This window comes from Taudactylus pleione, unplaced genomic scaffold, assembly GCF_031769625.1.
Source record: "Taudactylus pleione unplaced genomic scaffold, aTauple2 ptg000497l, whole genome shotgun sequence".
Classification (NCBI taxonomy): domain Eukaryota; kingdom Metazoa; phylum Chordata; class Amphibia; order Anura; family Myobatrachidae; genus Taudactylus; species Taudactylus pleione.
The window spans coordinates 1,977,290-2,000,078 of NW_028284899.1; the positions used below are offsets into that span (position 1 = coordinate 1,977,290).

The 22,789-nt window shown below is 38.0% G+C and overlaps 1 protein-coding gene across 1 annotated transcript in view; it reads left to right on the forward strand.

Annotated features, from left to right (window-relative positions):
• The first annotated feature begins 13,698 nt into the window (after positions 1 to 13,698).
• The window catches only part of LOC148502425 (glycine N-acyltransferase-like), a 44,596-nt gene continuing 35,505 nt past the window's right edge, over positions 13,699 to 22,789 (forward strand). The window contains exons 1-2 of the mRNA XM_088449884.1: positions 13,699 to 13,777; positions 15,188 to 15,295. Coding sequence (XP_088306010.1) covers positions 13,700 to 13,777; positions 15,188 to 15,295 — 186 coding nt within the window. The 5' untranslated portion in view covers position 13,699. The remainder of the gene's footprint in view (positions 13,778 to 15,187; positions 15,296 to 22,789) is intronic.

Here is a 22,789-nt window from a genome sequence, read left to right on the forward strand (position 1 = left end):
CACCACAATAACCCAAAAAATTTTTTAAATACCCCCTAAATGAACCGAACTGCCCTCACCTGTGTGTAACTCCTGGCTCCATGTGCATACCACCGGCCAACCGGAACTCCCGCCAAGCGGTGCAACAGTCACATGACACCGCTCAACGGTATACGTTTGGGAAGCTGGCGGATGCAATGCCGATCGCCGGCTTCCCGGCTGCTTAAGATCCGCGAGGGTTAAATGACAGGCATCTAAATCTAGATGCCTGTCATTTTACCGATGCTAAGAGACCAGTGCCCGGCATCCCGATCGAAGGGGTGCTGGGCGTGGACAGCCGCAGCGGGGGAGTGTCAGGTTTAGGATTCCCGGGGGGGACTTAGGGTTAGGCAGCCCCCCCAGGAGGTTAGGGTCATGCTAGGGGAAGGGGGGTTAGGGTTAGGCAACCACGGGGGGAGGTTTTAGGTTTAGGTGGTGGGGAAGGGGGGGTTAGGTTTAGGCACTTAGAGGGGGGATTAGGGTTAGGCACATCGGTTGGAGGTTAGGGTTAGGCACCCTATAGGAGGGTTAGGGGGTAGAATTAGGTTAGTTTATACTTACCTTTAGGACGATCAGGATTTCCTCCTCTGTTGTGCTGCTGCTGCTGGGATTTGAACTGCCGGCCGTAAATCATACCGAATGCCCACTCAACATAGCAGCAAGAGGAACCAAAGTGAAGCACCACATCCGCATGGAAGGAAGCAAAGTTCCGATGCTCCGGAAAGGTAGCCATGGAAGCGCAGCGTCACCGGAAGGGAAGTCATGTAAACTGAGTGAACAAATCAAACAACAACAAAATAGTTAAATACATACACCAGCCTTCACCGGAAGTGACACCGCGTTGCCTGGTTACCAAGCAATGAATAATAATAATAAACCAAAAGAATCAAGACATAAAAAAAAGAAAAAAAAAACAACTTAGCATCAACACAATAAACATCTAAACATATTATCAAATTTACATAGTATAAGATACATAAATAAGATAATGTAGCAGTACTAGCAAAAAAGCTAGATATGTGGCTATTGGATGCTAAAATGATCTAGTCACTGAATTAATCATACAAAATTCATGTATAAAAATATTCTTTGTCAATATAGTTACTACCCTAATAACAATTATGTACCCAAATGTCAAACAGGTAATGGAACCATGCTGTGATAGCATAATAACTTTGATGTTGCAGAATAATTTTTGAAAAAGGATAATAAGCAGATAAAAACCTGGATCAGCTGAATATATTACAACACAAAATCTTTTTGTTGCATACTTGTAGCGAGATGTGCTGACTGTAGCAATTAACCCAAAAATGGGGAAAAAGAGAATTCCTCGTTCAGGCCATGAGGACTCATGGTACTTAGAAGGTGAATCCATCTACACTCTTTCTGCAGTAATAGTTTGTGTCTATCACCTCCCCTCCTCAATGGTAGTACATGGTTAATTGGCATGAATGTAAAATCTTTAATGGTATGTCCACATGTAATGAAATGCTTAGCCACTGGTGGTGTTAAAGACTCCAGTGTGACACTCGCTTTTTTGATAGATGATCTATGCATCAATATGCCTTCTATAACCATTCTGATTGTTTCCCAATGTACAATTTATTACATGGGCATAAGATGATAGAGATTATGAACTTGGTTTCACAATTCATTTGATGCTTTAGATTGAATACTGTGCCCTTCGTAGGATGTATAAAGGAGGGACCAGTTTTCATGTACTGACAATTTGTACAACCAGTACATTTAAATGCTCCTTTATTGGGTGTGAGCCAGCTTTCCCTAGCAGAAATGAAATTAGAACTTGAGCTTACATCAGAGAAAACTATTTGGTCCCTCAGATTGGGGATCCTTTTGTAACAAAAAAGCGGTGCATGTTTGCAGAACTCTCTGAGTATTGAGTCAGTTTGAATAATGTGCCAGTGTCTGAGGATGGCTTGTTTGATACCCTTAGATGCAACAGAGTAGGTGCTTGAAAAAATCAACTGCTCATTTTCCATGTTGATATGTTGTTTAGGCACAAGCAGATTTCATCTATCCAGATTTATGCATCTTTGTATGGCATTATATACTTCATTATGGTCATAACCTCTCGCTATGAAATTTTGTCCCATGTGGTCCAATGATTCTGGTAAGTTCTCATGGTCTGATGTAATTCTGGGTACTTGGACCAATTGTGAGAAGGGGAGGCACCTCTTTAGGCATTGTGGATGAAAACTTGTAGCTAGCAGAAGAGTGTTTTTGTCAGTCGATTTTTTATAGAGTTCTGTAGTGAAATGGTCTTTGTCTTTACCAATACATAAATCGAAATAGTCAATTGTTTCTGTACTATATATATGGGAAAAGTGAATAGAACCTGGTAATGTATTCAAACCAGCTACAAACTCATTAAGTGTTGACTCTCCACCAGTCCACACCAAAAAAAGGTAATCTATAAACCGAACGTAAAACGCTATGAATTGTGAAAACCTAGAATTACCCATAATGTATATTTTTTTCAAATTGATACATATAAAGGTTTGTGTACTCCGGGGCCATATTTGACCCCATAGCGGTCCCTTTCAACTGAAGATAAAAGGCGTTATTGAATAGAAAGCAGTTTTTTTGTAGAATCACTTCCATCAACAGTAGAACAAATTCTAATGGTGGACCATTATATTGTGGACTGGTAGAGAGTGTGTACAGCATGCATCCCTTCTGTATGTCCTGTGTTCAAATATAGACTGGTGAAATCCATAGTCTCCAGTAAACAATCACTTGAAGGAACAGGAACTTACATTAGCTTGTTCAAGAAGTCATATCACGGATATAGTATGGAGTCTTACAAACTACTAGTTGAAGGTAGAAGTCTATATATTGAGATAAGCTATGTCCCAAAGAGCCTCTCGATGAAATTATGGACCTAAGTGGTGGATTAGTCAATGACTTGTGTATCTTGGGAAGTATATAAAGTCAAGGTACCTTTGGAAAATCTTGTGTAAGGAACTTAGCTGCATCTTCTCCCGTGAAACCCCCTGTCAATGAGCAGAAACCCCATGGCAATGAGCATGAAACACCATGTCAACGAGCATGTAACCCCTGGCAATGAGCATAAACCCCCTGGCAATGAGCATGAAACCTCCTGGTAATGAGCATGAAACCCCTGGAAATGAGCATGAAACCCCCTGGCAATGAGCTTGAAACCCCCTGGCAACAAGCATAAACCCCCTGGCAACAAGCATAAACCCCATGGCAATGAGCATGAAACCCCCTGGCAACAAGCATGAAACCCCATGGTAATGAGCATAAAACCCCCTGGCAACGAGCATGAAACCCCCTGGCAACGAGCATGAAACCCCCGACAACAAGCATGGAACCTCTGGTAATGAGCATAAAACCCCTGACAATGAGCAGGTAATTTTAAAGTAATTAGAAGCCTTACTGTGGGGCATAAAATGGTATCAGGCAAATATGTAAGTGGCACTTTTGTAATAGGCATTACAGTGTGTGGCATAATGTGTAATGGGCATTATAGTGTGTAGAACAATGTAAATCACTGTACCAGGGACGTCTGACTAATGCACTGCCTTATGGAGGAGCAAGGACAAAATCCAGGTACAGGAAGGGAGGGGGTGCAAAATTGCTGCCTTGCACTGGGTGACAGATATCCTAGTTTCGGCCCTGCTCCCACACGTTTGTTTATGTGGACATCAGGGATCTATACCTCAAAGAACATGATAAGTACTGATGTCTGTGCTTATGTCTGATATAAAGGATGGCTTGTTTTCCCCATTTCTTTATGGATATTAAATAAGTATTTTTTGCATATAAGAAGTGTGCTGGTCTATTTCCACTTGGAGTTGGATATTATATATATATATACTGTACAAGCAGACTGGCACTCATAACGTGCAATGAATGATGTGGATAATGGTGGGTGCCTTCAGCAAACATAAAATGCACTATGAAGAAAAACTGCGGCAATCCAAGGAATAAAGTTGAGAAATACAGTATATATATATATATATATATATATATATATTGTGTGTGTATATATATATATATATATATATATATATACACACACATTTACATTAAGTATTATATGAATGTAATATAACAATAGTTAACAAAATATTTTCAATCACTATATAGAAGGAATTTGTCATTATACACATAGTAGTTTCAGCAGCAAGTTAAATTCACTCCTAAATGGTTATTTATTAATGTTTTGGTCCACTGGTGAAGGAATATTAATCTAAATCTATTTGAATGCATGTGTATAAAAATTGGCTCTGATGGTGCTCAGGTGGCTGACAGCCTATTTAAACACAACTCAGGATCAGCAGTCAGATCCCTGTTGTGGAGGAGGCAGGTCTGCCTGTGATCGGATGCAGTTGTTTTAACGTTGTGCAGGTAAAAACCGTATTACACTTGTTTTGTTGTGCAAGATAAATTTGCAGATAATAAATATTGTTGGATACATTGTTAATAATAGTAATCATATCCTCAGATGCACACATTAAGGTGTTATTCTATTAAAATGTTTGTTTGGGTATTTTCTATCTGATAATGAAAATTGTAGTGCAATATTAGATTAATAATATAGTTGTTTAAAGCAAAACATTTATACATATAAAACATCATGGTCACCATATGATTTTTGAAAATTGTATAAGGTCATTAATATAAAAGGGAAGGAACAATCTGCAAATAACTGTGCTATCTTAAAGGTCCAGTGTAAATAAATGTGCTATCTTAAAGGGTCAGTGTAAATAAATGTGCTATCTTACAGGGCCAGTGTAAATAAATGTGCTATCTTAAAGGTCCAGTGTAAATAAATGTGCTATCTTAAAGGGTCAGTGTAAATAAATGTGCTATCTTAAAGGGTCAGTGTAAATAAATGTGCTATCTTAAAGGTCCAGTGTAAATAAATGTGCTATCTTACAGGGCCAGTGTAAATAAATGTGCTATCTTAAAGGTCCAGTGTACATAGAGTATAACTCAATTAGTGAAACAAAGATGAATATTGTTTTCACCAGCTATATTTTATATCTTGTATTACATATGCTCAGATTAAAAGTGTAGCTACTAAGAACTTTTTAAAGTAACATTGATAATTTTATCAAACAAATAAGTCTGTGGGCAGGATGAATCACGCACCGCATATTGCATGTGATACATACCACCACTTATTGCATGCATAGCAGCATATATAAATGCTATTATAAAAGCAAAGGTCAGCTCTTACAATAAGGGCTCTTCTTTTTAGTTGTGTGGACTTCTAGTTTTTTTGACCCGGGAGTCCTATTGGGCATGTGTGGCTGTCGGTCTGTGCAAGCCAATGGGATGGGGAGGGGGGGTCAGAAAGAGATCTTTTGGGTCCATCTCAGGGAAATTCTGCGTAAAGTAGCCCATAAGATTCTACAGGCAATGCCATCTATAATTGGTAATGCCTATCGGGTACAAATTCCAGAAAGTTTCGCTTTCCGGAGCTTGAGATATATGGGGATTGCGCCAAACCTCCAAGGTTTGGCAGTATATTACCCTTAATACATATCACCCTGTATCATTATAGTGGTTTATTTTTTGTTATGTAAACTTAAAACTTACAAGGGGTGCCTAATTTGCTGAAGCAACAAAACGCGTTGGGTGATACAGGTGACTGATTCAAGCATACAGCCAAAAATTCCAAGGGAAATGTCCATCCCAAAAGGGTTCCCAGTGGACTTATAACATCTTGAGCTGTTGCACGAGTTCAGCATAGTGCTTAAACATTTTACGTAAGAGCAAATAAGTGTGTTTTAAGCATTGCATTAAGTAATTGGTATACTATCTAATGATTGGCCATGGGCCTTGTTACTTGGGTGCATTCAGTTGAAGGGTGTCCTTACAGAAATCAAAGTCCCACCAAGCTCAAATAAACATTGCATTAGAATGATCTAAGCAGTAAGTATTGTCTACAGTGGAAAAGACACCCAGATAAGCAATAATTTGAAGTTACGACACCATAAGTGTATGTGTATATATATATATATATATACATACATACATACACGGCCGTATTACACACAAGCAGCGGCACTCGAAGACTGATTAAAAGTTCAAATAATGTATTCAGAACAAACACATAATGGTTATGTATTTGTTCTGAGTACAGTATTTTAACTTTTAATCAGCCTCCGAGTGCCGCTGCTTGTTTGTAATACGGACATGCATTTCTATGGTCCAGAAGGCACCGGAGTACCTTGATTTTGAAAGTTGAGTGCCGGTTTGATATAATCATATTCCAAAGAGCAGCACTTGGCGGTCTTGTAAATAAAGACTCTTCATTCTTTACAAGACAGCCGAGTGCTACTCTTTGGAAACTGGTGTTTAATACTATAGCGTGTACAGCGGCAACTTATGACTATATGGGAAGGAGAGTGCTGCGCAATCTGGAGTTTTATATACAGTATACGCTATTTGTGTCCATGAGGCGTATACTAGAGAAAAAGTTACACCATGTTAGGATGCTATCATGTAGGATAAAAAAAGGAATGGCGCTTGACAAACACATTAGAACTAATACTTAAATTCTCAAATGTCCCAGATATTTGGAGTATTTGTCCTTTTATTCAAAATACTTATTTTTTTTCTTTATATTCTTCTTTCTCCAAGACCATGTAGACAGAAAGAAGATTCTGATAGTGTAGTACGTCCTTAAGACTATATCATCAACACCCAGGTGTTAAATCCCAGAGAAGATGTAAAAACAAACATATGACCTTGAATGTGGTTATGATGTCTGGACCGCCAGAATAGAAGGGTATTGCATTGTCTCTGATTTGAATTTCCACTCAGCCGGTATCTGAGTATCCCACCTCCTCTACCAATCCGTTTCAATCTTCATCGGATCTTTCTCAACATATGAGGATGGTTTTACCATATACGAGTTATATAGCCTCCATAATTAGTAGAAAGTGGGTTGAGATTGGCACTCCTGGGGAAATAAAGTAGCCTAAAACAACCTGGATCCTTTCACAAAAAAGGACCAATAAAACAATAAAGATAATAAAAATATATAGGTTATTTTTGGGTGCTACCCCCTGGTCGTAGCAGAGAAAACCTAAAATATGCCAAATAATTAAAGGATAGGCATAAAAAGCAATATTGAAAATTATTATTATTATTATTATTATTATTATTATTATTATTATTATTATTATCATCATTTATTTATATGGCCCCACAAGTGTTCTGCAGCGCCTTACAAAGTACATAGACAAATAAGTAACCATTGACTTACAATGCAATACAATACAATACAATACAGGACATGGATAAACATTGCTATATTAGCGACCTTTACGCCCGTATAAGCAGACAAGTGTTAGTTGCCCTAGTGGGGAGTAAGAGATAAATTAAATTACAGTAGGGAGAAGCACAAGAGGGTAGAGGGCCCTGCTTGAAAGAGCTTACATTCTTTAAGGGAGGGCAAGACAAACAGGAGTGACACAGAATGGGGTAGGTGGGGAGAAAGGAAGATGTAGCAGCAAGTTAGGGTAAGAGCTGGAAGGCTTTAATGAAGTAGTGGGTCTTAAGAGCTTTTTTGAAAGATTGTAGAGAGGTGCAGAGTCTGATGGGGAGAGGGAGGGAGTTCCAAAGGTGATGAGCAGCATGGGCAAAATCTTGGAGGTGGGAGTGGGAGGAAGTAATCAATTGGCATGAAAGGCAGCATGTATTAAGTGAACGAAGAGGGCGGACAGAAGAGTGAAGGGAGATGAGATCTGTGATGTAAATGGGAGAGGAATGGGTGAGGGCTTTGTAAGTGAGTGTGAGAGCCTTGAATTGGGTTCTGAAAGGGAATGGGAGCCAGTGGAGGGCTTGCAAAAGAGGGGAGGCAGATGTAGAGCATTTGGAGAGGAAGATGAGCCGAGCAGCAGCATTGAGCACAGACTGGAGAGGAGAGAGATGGGATTTGGGGAGGCCAGCTAGGAGAAGGTTACAGTAGTCCAATCTGGACATGACCAGTGAATGTACAAGGGTTTTGGTAGCATCCTGGATGAGAAAGGGTCTGATCTTGGAAATATTCTTGAGATGGAAACGACAGGACTGTGAGAGGTTCTTAATGTGTGGTTTGAAGGAGAGGGAAGAGTCTAGGATGACTCCAAGACAATGCACTTTGGGACTAGATGAGATAGTTATGCCATCTATTAATAAAGAAATAGTGGGACATGATATGTGGGAGGGTGGGAAGACTATCAGCTCAGTCTTAGACATATTAAGTTTGAGAAATCACTGGGACATCCAGGAAGAGATAGCAGAGAGACAGTTAGAGATACGAGTCAGTAGAGAGGGGGAGAGATCAGGTGAGGAAAGGTAGATCTGAGTATCATCTCTATGATAATGGAAGACAAAAGAGCTGATGAGTTTACCTAGAGAAGATGTATAGAGAGAGAATAAGAGAGGTCCAAGAACAGAACCTTGGGGAACACTGCTGTAAGAGGCTGTGGGGGGGAGGAGTCACCATGAGAGGAAACAGAGAAAGAACGGTCAGAGAGGTAGGAGGACAGCCAGGAGAGAGCAGTGTCACTTAGACCAAGGGAGTGAAGGATATGCAGCAGTAGCGGGTGGTCCGCAGTGTCAAAAGCAGCAGAGAGGTCAAGGAGAATGAGCAGGGAGTAGTGGCCATTGGATTTGGCAGCAAGGAGGTCATTGCTGACTTTTGTGAGGGCAGTTTCAGTGGAGTGGAGAGAACGGAAGCCAGACTGAAAAATGTCAAGGAAAGAAATGTGGTGAGGCGGTTGTAACAATACGCTCAAGGAGTTTGGAGGCAGAAGTGAGGATTGAGATTGGTCGGTAGTTATAGAGCATGTTAGCTTCAAGGTTAGGTTTTTAAGAATGGGGGAGACAAGGGCATGCTTTAATAACCTATTTGTTATTAATAAACCGTATCATTTTCAAAATTGCTTTTTTTGCCTATCCATTAGATAATTTATTTGGCATATTTTAGGTAGCTTCCAAAATTAGTCTATTGCATTCAGCTGAGGTTTACAATTCAAAACCCCAAACCAAGCATAACATATAATCCCTACACAACAAATACCAGACCAGAATTATAAAAACAGTCGGCTGTTTCTAATTCACACATCCCACTCATACTCTCTATCTTTTGATCCGACTGCCGGTAGTGACGGAGTACCCATAATCATTTGTGCCGAGCCGGAAATTCCCTTAATTCCCTGCAATGTGCGTAAATTCTCATTACATGGCAGCAAGCTGGAAGTCACATCTATTGGTTCACATAAATGTCTCCTTGAGATTGCTATGGAGTTAGTTTCTTAAGGTATTGCCACACCGCACCGGAAGGGACGTCATTTGATTACATCCAAGTGGAAATTCATGATTTCACATTCATATAGATCTTGATATAGGGCCTGATTTAGTACGGATCGCAGATGCGAATGCAATAGCGATTACGCACGCAGTCTCACTGTGAAAGTATGCTAATCAATTGCGCAATCTCAGCACAACATTAGGACCTTTGCCTAACACACATCCGTACTACTTGGCAGAATAGCAAAAACATCAGACATATCGAGTCCCATCGGTCCCTCACGCACAATTGCACAAGGTCAGATCTTACTCAGAAATTGCTAACTTGAATGCACGCTATGGGAGCTGAAGCTGCGTATGCCGTCGCAGTGGATAATTTATGCATGCCCTTGCAATGACGTCCAAATGCACTGGCACGCCTGCGTTTCGCCGACCAACCCCTGACACCACCCCCAAACGGCACTTCCTGTCAATCACTCAGCAATGGGTCTGTGTAGTCACTGCGATGCATACACATGCACAGAATGCAACAATCGGCTGATTGCGTGCGTATTAGCAACTGCATTCCTTGCTCAATCAAGACCTTAATTCATTATGCAATTGTAGTTCTGCAGCATCTCCATATGAATCCCAGTATCTCCATTACAATTCTGGTGTGAACACAAAGTTAAGTTGCCATCAGTTGTGTAGATTTGATTTTCACAGTAACCCTAATCTTACAAAACAATGCAGCATCTGTAGTAATCAGTTTGAAATTTTTAAATAATTATCAGCATTTAAAATATGATATAGAATATATACGGTCTAAAACCAATATACAAAAATCAATAAAAAACATTTTAATTCAGTAAATATATTTCAACTAAAATCTGGCTAATGCACTGTTGGTGTCTTTGGATCTGTCTGATCCTTTGACAAATTTAATTCCATAAGATTGTATAATATAATTGACAGAGCATGCATGCATTTTTTTAAAATGGACTGACAATTAATGTAATTCATAGCCTTTTTTAATATTTCTAAGGTGCTCACTGATTGGTAACTTCAGTGATCTTATTGTCTGTCCAATATAATATTGGTTACAGCTACATTCACTAGCGTAGATTAAATTTTTACATTTATTATCACCTGTTGGATTTTATTTTTGGGTAAGTAGGTAATTTTCTTTATATATATCTCGACTTCTAAAGATCTTGGACAGTGCTTCTTATTTCATAACCACTGGCTATAAATGCCTCTTTCAATTAGTGGCCTGTTCTTCAAAAACCTTAGGGCCTGTACAGTTGAGTTTAAGCCTATTGAATTGACCCCTGGCATGGAATTCAGCCAATTGGCATGGTGACAACTATTGGCATGTATGTATGCTGAGGAATTCATTGGTTTCTAATATGTTTTAGTGTGCAATTCATTGTTCTCAATATAAACAGTAATGTCCAAAAAATTAATACTCTGGATCCCTATCTCAAAAGTTAACTTGATGTTATAAACATTAGTGATTAAAAAGTTCTAAAAACTTATCAAGGGAATCTTTTATCCAGATAAATAGGATATCATCTACTGTATATATCATGACCAGGACATTAGGTTTGCCCCGTGAGGGTTGTTATGCCATACATTTTCCTCCTCCCAGATGCTCATTAAAATTTTTACATAACTCTGGGTAAACCTAGTGCCCATCTCGGTCCCTACCTGTTGGATGTGGAACTCATCCTTAAATAGGAGGTAATTGTGTTGCAAAATAAAGATTATTCCTATCAATTAAGAACTTCTGTAATTCTGCAATTTTCTCAAATCCCACTAGACAGTTAGAGACAGATTCAGTTCCTTGTGAGTGGTTACTGATTGTATACAGGGAGATTACATCAGTACTAACTAATATATAATCTTCCTCCCATTTGATATGAGATAGCTTATTAAGAATATCTTGGAGTATCTTTTAGGTGAGACCTGTATTTTGTAACCAAAGGCTGGAGGTAAAAATCTATAAACTGAGAAAGGTTAGCTGTCGATTCCACCTCTGTGACTATAGGTCTCCCCGGTGGGTACTGTAGATGGGGTCCTTATGAATCTTTGGTAGAATACATAAGGGCTGGACTTATAGGTTTTTCATTAATTAGAAAGCTAGTTTCAACTTCACTCAAGGTGCCATTACTTACATGCACAGATATAAGAGCTCTTAATTCTTGGATCCTTTCTTGGGGCCTCATTTATCAACAATTTTTATTATTCACAATGAGCAATAAAACTCATTGCATATGTAAAATGGTGCTCAAGCCAATCAGCTCCCAACTGTCATTTTGCAAACAGCTGACAGTTGGGAGCTGATTGGCTGGAGCACCCATACGCAGCAAGTTTCATCATTCATTGTGAATGATAAATAAGTGACGTTATCACTGAATTGTCTCATCACTTCTCTCTCACAGGGGCAGATTTATGAAGCTCTGGAAAGTGATAATGTGCAGAGTGGTAAACGACCAGCCACTCAGCTCCCAACTGTCATGTTACAGGCTGTGTTTGAAAAATGACAGTTGGGACCTGATTGGCTGGTAGTTTATCACTCTCCAGTTTATCACTTTCTAGAGCTTCATAAATCTGCCCCATAGTATTTTATGTCCATAAGGACTAACCCCCCCCCTCACCCTTGACCTCTGGTTTAATGTTAATATTTTCATTTTTTCTTTAATTATTTTTTATGCTTTCCTCTCCTTGTAGCTCATATTAAATTTGATTTTCTTTCACCCTGCATCTTTTAGGTCCTCCAATACTTGGGCCCCCAAGGATTCCTTCTTATCACCCTTCATATGTGTTTTAAAGAAGGTAGATTTTTAGCTTAAACATGGAAGTAGCCCCTTCATCCGCTTTATCAGCCTTCTCATTTCCCTCCTTCGATATGAAGAGCTTTTTTTAAAGTTAAGTTTTTTATGTAATTTTATAGATCTAAAAAATTCAACATCATTAAGTTTAGAGGATGGTGCGTATTTTAGCCCCTTTTCCAAAAGAGATATTTCATGACTTTCTAACTTGTGGGAGCCAATGTTATCTTGCCCCTTGGGTTCCTTCAATCCACCTCTCAGTTACTGTATCCTTAGTTTTGTACTTTTCTTTTTCTGCACCTGTTTTTTTTATCCCCCCTTTTTCCCTGTGTTTTTATTTTTATCATCGATAATTGGTATCCCTCTGCTCTCCTGAAACAGCTCTTGTGGTAGATACATTTCTGGTACCTCTTAGGGGTTTGTATCTATTATATAGTGGAATAGGTGTTAAGTTTACCTCCTCGCTGAATGATCTTTGATAGGAAGTGGCTTGTTTCCTGAAGCTCTTTCTCCTCCACTTAGGTGAGGTCATATTTTTTAACTGATTATCCTTTCCTCTATATGTATTATTTGGTCTAACTTCCCTTTTGTTAAAAAAAAAACTGTGATTGGAGGAATATTCTTTAGATCTATCTTTTTTAAAATCCTTTTGATCATTTATCACCTGAGTATTCACATGTTATACCCATTAGACTGTTCCCAGCACTGTGATTGTTACAGTAGATAGTTCCAGCCATCTACCAATTGGTATGGAGAAATCTTCACACTTTCAAATGCAGATTATGAGAATTGTGCCAAGTATCAAACATACTGGGCTTGATTAGGAGTTGGGAGTAAAGCAAAAAAGAACAAGTAACTGTGCACCTTGGTACAACCATGCTGCACTGCAGGTGGGGCAGATGTAAAATGTGCAGAGATTTAGATTTGGTAGGAGAGTGTCCAAACTCCAGTCTAAATTGCAGTGTAACTATAAAGATGTCCAGCATTTTTTGGGTTACATGCAAAAGGGGATGTAGTTATTACACCTACAGCCGGGATCCCGAGTATAGCATGAGGGAGTTAGATTTCAGCTGCGCGGGGGCGGGGCGATTAGGTTTAGACACCACAAGGGGGTTAGGGTTAGGCTACGGACCTGGATGGTTAGATTTAAGTACCCTGGGGGGGGTTAGGCACTAACAGGGAGGGTTAGGGTTAGGATGGGGTGAGGGTTAGGGTTAGAGGGAGAAGGGGTGAGGGTTAGCATACTCATGGAGCGCCAGTCAGGATACTGAGCATTGGGATGCCGCTGTCGGTTTTTGACAGCTGGCATCCTGACTGCCCGGTGTTTCATACCCAACCTTGCAAAAGCTGACAGTATTTACTCTGCCTGCAAAAATAACAAATGTATTTGCACTCCTTGCATTACATCACGGTTTGTTTCAGATACCCAGTTACTTGCATTTTTTTGTTTGCTCCCAACTCAGAATCAGCCCCACTAATTGCTACCATTACCAATCCTTGTTGTCAAAACTAAAACTCTTTGTTGATCTTTGTAAAGCTTTAACTTGAACATGCTTTATTTTGCATATAGAATGCTTTACCTGACTTGTTCCTCAAAACTTGCCGCTCTGAGAAGACTACTGGTCAGCAGCTTTCCAGAGTCACTGAAGGTAACATAAGGCTGCAGATTCCTACAGCTGAATTACATTTACTGTAAATTCTTCAGATGATACTGACTGAGTCTACATTGGGCACAACCACGCATATATTATCCATGATAAAGTGGCATCATCCACCGTAATTTAATACATTTGGCTTTTATAAGAAGGAACGAAGAGTAAGGAACATCTGATGACTTGGTAGCCCCGCTCTTATATGGTTTTGTTTTATTTAAAAAGACTTGCAGCATTACATAATAAATACATAAAAGCCACATAAAATATTGCAAATTAGAACAACATACATCACCTTATCCACCCCTATTCCATCCTAATCCACCCCTTACTATCCCCAACTAAACCCACCCTACCACCATTCCTTCCTTAATTACAGTACCATAACCCTCTATCCTCCATCTACCTCACACACTCCTTACTTATCCTTATATTGGGTGCACACTGGCCGATATATAGCCCATTCAATTGCTATATTGTGAGTGCATTGGTGGGTGTGTACCAGCGATATGTCAGTGAACAACATTGTTCACAGACATATCTAGTCGGTTGAGCAGCAAAGCAGATGGCCGGTATACAGTATATGAAGATATATTGGCACATCATGCTGTGTGTACAGTCAGTCAGTAGACCGCTCATACACTTGCTGCAGAGGCCGCCAATGACTGATATCAACTCTGGCCAGGCACAAGTAAATGCCTGCCCAATTGTGACTTCAGGCATGAAACATGAGGCCAACAATTGGTAAGTCTGAATGCACTTACAGTACCAATCATCAGATAGGACGGCAGATCAGCAGGACGGCCGATCTGTCGTCTAATTGTGTACCCGGATTTACACCCTAACCCACTCTATGACATTATCATGGAACTAAAATGAGGGTTGGAATATGTAGCACAAAATGTAGCACAAATCTTGGGGGAAAATTTAAAAAGTGATTATTGCGTGAAATATTTGTTATATACAATATATTTGCTTTATACTTTTGTCTATGATGAGCTGGCCATCATTCTGTAGACATTCCACTTCATGTAAATTTACAGGTCTGACATTAAAAAAAAGAAGTCTCTCCTGGTACATTGGGGCTCATCTAGTGGTAGGTGCGTTTGCTCCCCACTCATACATAGGAAAAGACAAGGCAAGAAAAAGCAGGTTTACAAGCAGTGGTTTAATTGGAAATGTGCCAAGCTGTAAACCTGTAACACTTTCAAAAGAGTTATTTCAGGAGTACAGTATGTATAGAATCGTAGATAGCAGGACCATTTTACCTCATGTCTGTCTAGTAATACTCAGTCTTGTTTTATTATTGTGTTTTCTGAATGTTAAAAGAGCTGTTGAGTATATAACTATAACAATACAGCACAATGTTTCCTATCTGAATGTCTTCTCATCGTGTCCATCACACAGGTGGCTGGGGCTTTGCATCATGTCATCCATGATAACCCTTTCAGACTACAGGTTCTGGTGGACCAGTGGCCAGAGTTCACTTCTGTCATATGTCGCCCCCCACTGGAGGTGAGTTGAAAAAAATGGAAGAGGTTTGATTGAATTTTTTGATAATTCAGCACGATTGTGCAGGGATGACCATCGAATGGGTCACCATAGATGATCTGCATCAATAGTGTCATTGGTACTTTGATGACAGAAATTCATCATTGGTTTTAACCCTCTATGGGTATCACTACTATGGGATATTGGGAAGCAGCAAGCCAATCAGGGCAGGGGCGGGGCTCAGTACAGTGTGGGAGAGAAACACTGACCGCTATGCTAACCATTGATGGCGTTATTACCATACTGTAATACTGCAAAAGAGCAAATCTGCTCCAAGAAAGAGGATAGTACAGGATTACAGGGGTTAACTCACAAAATTGAGCACCAGTTACAGTTCAAGATCTCACCAAGGGTGCAACAGAGAAGAAAGGGGTGGGGGTTACCGTGTCTCTTTTTGATTTTAATTTTTTTATAGCTAATAATAGGAAATTAAAGAAAGATGAAACTACTGTACTGAGGCACTGCGGTTGGTTTACTAGGTTCCACTCCAGTACATTTTAAATGCTAGTTTTCTGCAGTGTGACAATTCGGGATGTATTGAGAACTCAATGCATCATGGGTAAATCAAAAGAACCCATTTCATGCCAGTGGATTTGCAGATGAGAGCTGGTCAGTAAGAAGAGCAGCCTTCATGCTCAGCAGTAGAGGTATCACTGTACAGCATCTGTGATATTTGCATTTTTTCACTTATCCTTTGTGCAAACATAAGAAGCAGTAGTGGCATTAGCGTAGAACTCTGAATCAGGCCCTATATCCACTATAGGTGTGGGTAATGCTTAATAGACAGTGTAAGTTCCCCTAGGACGACTGTTAAGATGGTCTGATCATTTTTTTTTAAATTATGTTGCATGCTAAGTAACATTTATTTAATTGTATAGTATCTTATGAATACACATGTAAATGGCATAAAATTTAATCAACCAGTTATAAAATTGTAGGTATATATACTTTTAAAATACAGATAGTGTTTTTAGAGTGCTTCTCAATATAACAAAAAAAATTATAGAAAAATCCCCTTTTTTTGATGTGTCGTTTCCTCTGAGACGATTCCTCCTCAAACAATACGTATATGAAAAACAGAAAAGGGGTACAAAAGGAACATATATGTGTAGGATTGCTTTAAATGAGGTTCATATATTTCATACACAGAAATCTCGTAGGAGGTAGATCGTATTTCTAGAAATCTTCTATGGTAAAAGATGACATACCACACTCACTAATTAATGGGGCGGTCGAAATCTTATAATGGTATCTTTCTTTAAAACTTCATACACATGATGTAGACCTTCAAATATATGATAGAGATGAGGGTAAGACATACCCTACTCACTTAAATTCAGGCTAAATCAAATATGTAGACGTATCTTTTTCAATAATAGAACACGCACCCAACTCACATGGAACAGATTTAAATAATGCACATCAAGGTGTCTTTTATATAACGATCCTTAATGCTAATCCAATATGAATCCACAGGTAATTTTTCAGTATTTATTAAATACACAAATATCACACGGAAAAAATTCCAATAAGAAAAAACTTAAAAAACTATATGCACACAATCCAGGGTAGGGGAGAAACATCACATTTTCCAGGTACAGATGTTATAGGATACAGTCTCAAAAAAATGTCTGGATCAGCTTCCCAAAAATATACCCAAGTACCTTACTGGAAGTGTCATATTAATTATCCCCAATGTCCTCCTGCTGGTGCAGTATCTCTCTCACAGCCAACGCGTTTCGATATGTAACCTTTGTCAAGGTCCAATGAGAGATGTGTCCTGCCTGTCTTTTATACTGGGACTGTCTGACATCACTCCGGTCACGTGATCCAAAAACCGGATGTGAAGTCAGTCCTCTTTTCCGAAATAGTCTGTATACATGTACTCATTAAACTGCGGAGATCCTCTCTAATCGGGCTTGTGCTCCAACTCTGGGAGCAGTAGTTTTGACACACAGCCTGCGAGAATCTACAGTTCTATGATTACGGACTTCACCGGAAGTGCACCATATATCCGAACTTCCGGGTAAGCATTCCATAGTGTGGAATGCAAACTAGTGATCTAATTTTTATCACCAGGAATTCCAGTGCCAGAAATTGAAGATTGCATTCCAATCATGTGGAGCGCATATTCATAGCTTCACTACCGGCAATCATTACACAAATAGTGTTGTCACCATATTTAAAATACTTGGGTATATTTAAAAAAAATATATGCACATTATCCAAATAAATAAATACACAGGATGTTATATAAAATACAATATAAAAACAATTTAAATATAATATAAAAACTTCAGGTGGCTATATGTAGTAATTTATATTCCAAACAATCACATACATGTAGCTCATCTTTACATAAAATTTCATAATAAAACTTTTAATTTAAAAACCATTTTAACTCAAAATCTGCATTCAATCCCCCTGGTATTAAAGTATCAAGGTTAAAAATCCACTTCATTTCTGCTCTAGCAAGATTCCCTTCCAGGTCCCTATCTTTCCAATTGGACTTTATATTCTGGATTCCAATGAATCTTGTTACTTCTTTATTTGAACATTTATGAGTGTTCTTAAAATGACAGGATAAAGTATGCGTATCGAGACCTTTTTTAATGTTACGCATATGTTCAGAGAGTCTAGTTTTCAAAGCTCTCGATCTTCATCCTACATAAAATAGGCCGCATCTGCAATCCACCATATATCACATTTGTCGTGTGGCATGTTATAAATTAATTTATCCCATTCTCTTTTCCTTTTATTATAAATGTTGTGCTTTTTGTCTCTAAAGATGGAATAGTCTTACATGCCACAAAAAGTCCACATCTATGGAACCCTTTTTGTATGAATAGGGTTTAAATTCGTAAAAGGTAATGTGCTTCTTACTAAATTATCCTTTAAATTGGGTGCCTTTCTATAAATAAACATGGCTTTTGGTGGGATAGTTTCTTTCAGTACTGGGTCTTTCAATAAAATCCCCCAATGCTTTTTAATGATTTTTTCCATATTCCTATAATCAGAATTGAAACCTGTAATAAATGCCCACTCAAAGTTCTTGTTTTCTTTTTGCTGTTTTACTTCCTTATTTAACATGCTCTTTCCATCCATAGATACTATCTCTTCTTCTGCTTCTTTGACTAACTCCAGTTTGTAACCTTTCTTAATGAATTTATTACTCATGGATACTATTTGTGTCTTCAGATGTTCTTCTTCGCTACAATTTCTTTTTAACCTTAAAAACTGGCCCTTAGGTATACCCTTTAGCCAGTTAGGTTGGTGATTACTTGTTTGAGGGTTATATCTATTTGAATCAGTAGGCTTGGTGTAACCCTTTGTATAGATCTTCTCAAATTTTAAATATATAGTAAGATCTAAAATTTTTACCTGGGATTTACTGATATCAAAAGTTAGATGGATGTTTCTACTGTTCTGGTTAAGTTTTTCACAGAACAGATTTAAGTCTAATTCATTACCTTTGCATATGAACATAATATTGTTGATAAATCTAAACCAGGATACCAAGTTCACGCCTACACCCCACACTGCCTCATGCTCCCAACGGGACATGAATAGGTTAGCGTATGCAGGTGCAAACTTGGTACCCATGGCCGTTCCAACATGTTGTAGGTAATATTCTCCTTGTCAAGGTCCAATGAGAGATGTGTCCTGCCTGTCTTTTATACTGGGACTGTCTGACATCACTCCGGTCATGTGATCCAAAAACCAGATGTGACATCAGTCCCCTTTTCCAAAATAGTCTGTACACATGTACTCATTAAACTGCAGAGATCCTCTCTAATCAGGCTTGTGTGTCAACTCTGGGAGCAGTAGTTTTGACACACAGCCTGTGAGAAGCAACAGTTCTATGATTACAGACTTCACTAGAAGTGCGTCATATATCCAAACTTCCGGGTAAGCATTCCATAGTGTGGAACACAAACTAGTGATCTAATTTTCATCACAAGAAAGTCCAGTGCCAGAAATTGTAGATTGCGTTCCAATCATGTGGAGCACATATTCATAGCTTCACTACTGGCAATTATTACACAAATAGTGTTGTCACCATTATATTTAAAATACTTGGATGTATTTAAGAAACATATATGCACATTATCCAAACAAATAAATACACAGTATGCTATATAAAATACAATATAAATACAATTTAAATATAATATAAAAACTTCAGTTGGCTATATGTAGTAATTTATATTCCAAACAATCACATACATGTAGCTCATCTTTACATAAGGGGATACACTTGTCACTATCAAAAAATTAAAAGTAGAAATCTTTGAGAACATGTATCTTGCAACAGCTGATGTGACATCACTTTACACCAGCATTAACCACAAGGATGGTATAGAAGCTGTAAAATTGGAATTTGAAGGAGAATATTACCTACAACTTGTTGGAACGGCCATGGGTACCAAGTTTGCACCTGAATACGCTAACCTATTCATGTCCCGTTGGGAGCATGAGGCGGTGTGGGGTGTAGGCATGAACTTGGTATCCTGGTTTAGATTTATCGACGATATTATGTTCATATGGAAAGGTAATGAGTTAGACTAAAATATGTTCTGTGAAAAACGTAACCAGAACAGTAGAAACATCCATCTAACTTTTGATATCAGTAAATCCCAGGTAAATTTTTTAGATCTTACTATATATTTAAAAAATGAGAAGATCCACACAAAGGGTTTCACCAAGCCTACTGATTCAAATAGCTATATCCCTCAAACAAGTAATCACCATCCTAACTGGCTGAAGGGTATACCTAAGGGCCAGTTTTTAAGATTAAAAAGAATTGTAGCAAAGAAGAACATCTGAAGACACAAATACTATCCATGAGTTATAAATTCATTAAGAAAGGTTACAAACTGGAGTTAGTCAAAGAAGCAGAAGAAGAGATAGTATCTATGGATATAGGGAGCGTGTTAAATAAGGAAGTAAAACAGCAAAAAGAAAACAAGAACCTTGAGTGGGCATTTATTACAGGTTTCAATTCCGATTATAGGAATATGGAAAAAATCATTAAAAAGCATTGGGGAATTTTATTAAAAGACCCAGTACTGAAAGAAACTATCCCACCAAAAGCAATGTTTATTTATAGAAAGGCACCCAATTTAAAGGATAATTTAGTAAGAAGCACATTACCTTTTACGAATTTAATCCTTATTCGTACAAAAGGGTTCCATAGATGTGGAACTTGTGTGGCATGTGACTATTCCATCCATAGAGACAAAAAACACAAAATTTATAATAAAAGGAAAAGAGAATGGGATAAATTAATTTATAACATGCCACACGACAAATGTGATATATCTGGTGGATTTCAGATGCGGCCTATTTTATGTAGGAAGAACACCGAGAGCTTTGAAAACTAGACTCTCTGAACATCTGCATAACATTAAAAAAGGTCTGGATACGCATACTTTATCCTGTCGTTTTAAGAACACTCATAAATGTTCAAATAAAGAAGTAACAAGATTCATTGGAATCCAGAATATAAAGTCCAATTGGAAAGATAGGGACCTGGAAGGGAATCTTGCTAGAGCAGAAATGATGTGGATTTTTAACCTTGATACTTTAATACCAGGGGGAGTGAATGCAGATTTTGAGTTAAAATGGTTTTTAAATTAAAAGTTTTATTATGAAATTTTATGTAAAGATGAGCTACATGTATGTGATTGTTTGGAATATAAATTACTACATATAGCCACCTGAAGTTTTTATATTACATTTAAATTGTATTTATATTGTATTTTATATAACATCCTGTAAATTTATTTGTTTGGATAATGTGCATATATATTTCTTAAATATACCCAAGTATTTTAAATATAATGGTGACAACACTATTTGTGTAATAATTGCCGGTAGTGAAGCTATGAATATGCGCTCCACATAATTGGAACGCAAAATTCTATTTCTGGCACTGGACTTCCTGGTGATGAAAATTAGATCACTCGTTTGCGTTCCACACTATGGAATGCTTACCCAGAAGTTCGGATATATGGTGCACTTCCGGTGAAGTCCGTAATCATAGAACTGTAGCTTCTCGTGGGCTGTGTGTCAAAACTACTGCTCCCAGAGTTGACGCACAAGTCCGATTAGAGAGGATCTCCACAGTTTAATGAGTACATGTGTACAGACTATTTCAGAAAAGGGGACTGACGACACATCCGGTTTTTGGATCACGTGACCGGAGTGATGTCAGACAGTCCCAGCATAAAAGACAGGCAGGACACATCTCTCATTGGACTTTGACAAAGATTACATATCGAAATGCGTTGGCTGTGAGAGAGATACTGCACCAGCAGGTGGACATTGGGGATAATTAATATTACACTTCCAGTAAGGTACTTGGGTATATTTTTGGGAAGCTGATCCAGACATTTTTTTTGAGACTGTATCCTATAATATCTGTACCTGGAAAATGTGATGTTTCTCCCCTACCCTGGATTGTGTGCATATAGTTTTTAAGTTTTTTCTTATTGGTATTTTTTCCATGTAACATTTGTGTATTTATTAAATACTGAAAAATTAGCTGTGGATTCATATTGGATTGGCATTAAGTATTGTTATATAAAAGAAACATTGAGTCATCATCTCAGAGGAAATGACACATCAAAAAAAGGGGATTTTTCCAGAAGTATATGTGTATATATGTTATATTGAGAAGTGCTCTAAACACACTATCTGTATTTTAAAGTATATATGTGTACAATTTTCTTGTTTTTGGGCAAGATACGATAGAGTTTTGGAGCTGCTACAATTAGAAATTGTGCCTATTTTTTCCAAATCAATATTTCTTTAGATTTAAACATTCCCAATAATTTTGAAATAAAAAGGCAGCATTATGTTTAATCATCTAAAAAATAGAGAAGATAGAGTCAAGGAGATATTTAATTTGAATATGAGTATGATACAACCAGAAACCACTGATGATGACTTAGAAACAGCAATGGAGAGTTTAAATTCCCTACTTTTGAAAGAAAATAGATTGTGGTGGGAGGCAGTAACACTAGAAAAGTACCTATCAGATAACATTATCCCAAAAGGGTTGAGAATCAAAAAGGTTCCAACTTTTCAAGATTTAAGTGAAAATTTTAAAATGGAATGGAAGGATATTTTAAACACATGTTCATTCTCTTTAATTAATTTAATTTTGAAGGAAAGAAGGGATAGATTAAGAACTATAAATGAAAAAATGTTAGTACTACAGACATTAGTACACCCTTTGGAGAGCTCCCCTGAATTTAATATCTTGGAGAAAGAAATAGAAATTTGTATAGAAAAGAATACTTCTGAGTTGATTAAAAAGAAACAGAAAAATAAAAAGAGATCATGACTTCTGTAAAAGAGGAGGATAAAAACTAGAAAAAAATCAAAAAAGTTGAAACAAAATCAAAAAGGAGAAGAAAGCAAAAGGAAAAATATGATAACGTTAATAAGGAA